Source organism: Protobothrops mucrosquamatus, unplaced genomic scaffold, assembly GCF_001527695.2.
Source record: "Protobothrops mucrosquamatus isolate PMUCROS unplaced genomic scaffold, P.Mucros_1.0 scaffold9703, whole genome shotgun sequence".
In the NCBI taxonomy this organism is placed as follows: Eukaryota; Metazoa; Chordata; class Lepidosauria; order Squamata; family Viperidae; genus Protobothrops; species Protobothrops mucrosquamatus.
Window position 1 is genome coordinate 13,020 of NW_015395491.1, and position 3,654 is coordinate 16,673.

The window sequence follows — 3,654 nt, forward strand, 5'->3', positions numbered from 1 at the left end:
ACTGGCCTAGGGGAAAATTTTAATGGGGTCTTAAAGCAATTTTATATTAACTTGACCAAATTACTAATATTTGTTTTTACTTATGTTTTTAAATTGTAGTTTTTGGGGATTAGTGTTTTATCTGGTTGTTAGCCGCCCTGAGTCCGTAAGGAGAAGGGCGGGATATAAATTAAATTAATAAATAAATAAATAAATAAATCAAGTAACAGCTGGAGAAAGAAGTTCTCCACACTCACCTCAAGGGCTAGTATTATTTAAATGAAAAAAATGATATTGAGAAACTATTACTTGCTGTTTTGTGGTCGCTGAAGTATATTCAAAAATTGAAAGTGGTCATCTAGGCAAATTAGAAAATCTTGCAGGATACAATCTGGGTCAAGGACCAGAGATTTTGTCTTCTAAGTTTTCGGACTTGTACTGGAGCCCATCCTCAGGAAACGTCTCTCTAGCAGAGTGTGTGCTGTTCTGTGTGTGGTTTTTATAGGGTGCCTGTTGCATGTGGCTTTTTAGGTGCTGATTAGGGTGTGTTGATGGCAGGCTTTTACGTTGTTGGCTGGGTGGTGTGTGATGCCCACTTGTAGATCTCAGAAGCTGCGTTCTAGAGCTTCCGAAATGTTTTTGATGTATGGCAGGATGTGCCATGTGGTTGGTCTTGTATCTTGTTTCCTTTCTCTTCCCACTGTGTTGTGCAGACATCTTGTCAGACACTGTCAACACGGTGTACCCACAATCATTCATCACAAGATGAACAAGTGAGCATCACACATTGCCCAGAGGCTACCATACAATGACAAATTATGCATTGTAAAGATCGCTTAGAGGTGGGAGATACTTCCCATGTAATCTACTGAATCCCTTGCATGGATTATGACTATGTAGGACAGAGAGGGAAGAAGCTAAACACCGGATTACAAGAACACAAGCGAGCAGTCAGATGAGGAGACCCAAACTCATTCGTAGCCTCACACTGCACTGAACAAGGGCACACATTCAACTTTACAGCTACTAAGCTTATTGGACAAGCAGGCACAAAAACAGCCAGGGAAGTGACTGAAACCTGGGAAACAGGCCCCTCCTCCATCAACAGGAATGGTGATTTAGCACCAGCATATCAAGTACTTAGAAGGTGAGGGCTGGGCAGCACAAGCAAAAGACAGCCGAAAACTTAAAAGCCTGCCATCAACACACCCTAATCAGCATCTAAAAAGCTACAATAGGCACTGTATAAATACCACACACAGAACAGCACACACTCTGCTATAGAGAAGTTCCCTGAAGATGGGCTCCAGCATAAGTTTGAAACCTCAGAAGACTAAAACTCTAGTCTCAGTGACCAACACAGATTGGATCTTGCAGCATTATTCTGGGACATGTATATTCACCTTCATTCGTTAGAAAATCTTTGTTAATGTAAATAGATATTTTTAAAATTTATCCATACAGTGGTACGTGGGTACCCATCTGGGGTTCATTCCAAGGGGCACAACAAATATTAAAAACGGGTACCGAGCAAATCATGTCTTACGACATGACCCTTTATTTTGGACAGAAGGAGTAGTGAGTCACAAGGCAGCTGATGCCAGCAAGTTCTACTTTGCCTATCCAGTACAGAGAGATCAAGTACCCAGACAAGATTTTTGCTTCAAAACACATTGAGTACCCAATTTGATGAGTTTTGAAGCAGTTGAATACCGAGGTATGACTGTAATTTGTTTGTTACCTTTACAGGTTGTAGGATTTTCAAATTTAGCCTTAATGGATTCATCTTCTGGTCTAACTAGAAATCCTGAAAGTTACATAGCACCCTGGAGCCGCATTCTGAGATATGGTATATCCACTGTACTTTGGCTATTGATTGCTGTAATTCAGGTAAAACTTTATAAAATCATTTTATTGTGACTACCTTCCCATAAGATGATTCCCATTCATTAAATGATTTTATTGTGTATGAGTCATCAGCATAATGTAGATACCTACAATAAATTGTTAACCTAGTTTCTCAAGTTTTTCTTCAGGAGTGGCTTGATGGACATTTATTACTTTCAAACAATAATAGGAAATAGGAAATATCTCTCAAACAATAATATACCAAATTGTTATAATTACATTGACCTCTCTCATAATGAGAGAATAGTGACTTTCTCTCTCTTTCCACAACCAAGGAGGATTTGCACCTGTGTACCAGAATCTGCTTTTCTTAATATTTAGTCTACAGAAAGGAACATCACTGACGGACAAAGGGCCGCCTTATCAGTGATGTTCTTTCATGTAGACTAAATATGATAGTCAGACTGAGTTGCATAGACTTCAGCTTAATACATATTAGTATTTTTCTACTGTATTTCCATTTTATGGAATTAATTTCAATACCAGTAAATATGTTTTATTTCCAATAAAATCAAATAAGTTACATATACTAATTATTAATGAGTTTTCCAATAGATGGCTCTTAATTTATGCATACTTAGGGATGATCACAAAATATTAAGAAAAGCAGATTCTGGTACGTAGGTGCAAATCCTCCTTAGTTGTAGAAAGAGAGAGAAAGTCATTATTAGAGAGGTTGGTTGTTAACTGTGGAATTGGCAAACTGTGGAATTGCAAACCAGTCCCATGGTAGTACCTATTTAATTGTTGTTAGATTTATATTTATATTTTGCCTTTCCTTCTGGAGGTGAAACAAGTGTGTATTGCCCCAGCCTGGTCTGACATCTTAATCATTGTATCTTATTGGCTAAAATAGAAAAACATTTTTTTTTAACTTATTAGTAAATCTGATTTTTCACAGGTGATATATTTTTCTGTCATTCATGAAAGATTTATCGAAGATAAGATCAGACAGTTTGTTGATTTATGCTGCATGAGCAATGTAAGTATTTTATACTTTCACATAGTGCCTTTCTTCAAAAAGGCTATTCATATTTAAATGTTTCAAAATTATATTTGAAAAGACGTGCTCTGTCAATATATCTATAGTTAGTATACTAATAATTGATATCCCAAAGTACTTTTTTTGAACAACTTCTGATTTTTTTACTAAAACCCATATGGGTTTCTTTATAATTTTCTGATGTAGACCTGTAAAAAAGTTCTATCCATAGGAAAGCTTTTGATGATATTCTGAGATAAATTCAGAATTCCGTTTTTCAAGTGTCTAAATTTAGATGTGAGCCAAAGAGAACAAAGGGCAGATTTTCACTTTTCTTCTTATTTTAATGCTCAGTGTAATGTCATTTGAATATTTAACGAAAGTCGTTCCACCCAGTGTAGTTGTTGCTAAGTTTGAACTGTATTCCAGTCCAATAAAGAAGTTGTTCCTACTCATAGCCTCATGCAAGGAAGCATCTCATGATCACACATACAATTTCAAAGGTGCTTCAAAGTTAAGACATATCCTGCTTTCCAAATATACAATTGCTTACGCTCTGTAGCATAGGAGTGATGACATAATACATTTACAAAATGCAGTAGTGGGTAGAATTCTTGTTATCTGAATGTATACTAAAATGCTCCATTTTATTTTTCTCATGTTGCAGATTTCAGTTTTCCTATTGTCAGACAGATGTTTTGGGTACTACATTCATGGGCGATCTGTGCATGGCCATTCAGATACAAATATGGAAGAGATGAATATGAACCTAAAAAGGGAAGCAG

The 3,654-nt window shown here is 36.5% G+C and overlaps 1 protein-coding gene across 1 annotated transcript in view; it reads left to right on the plus strand.

Moving 5' to 3' along the window:
* Window positions 1-3,654, plus strand: part of LOC107301041 (meckelin) — a gene marked incomplete at both ends in the record, with an annotated part of 13,416 nt that extends 9,762 nt beyond the window's left edge. The window contains 3 exon segments of the mRNA XM_015830310.1: window positions 1,729-1,869; window positions 2,789-2,869; window positions 3,537-3,654. Of these exon segments, the coding sequence (XP_015685796.1) occupies window positions 1,729-1,869; window positions 2,789-2,869; window positions 3,537-3,654 (340 nt within the window).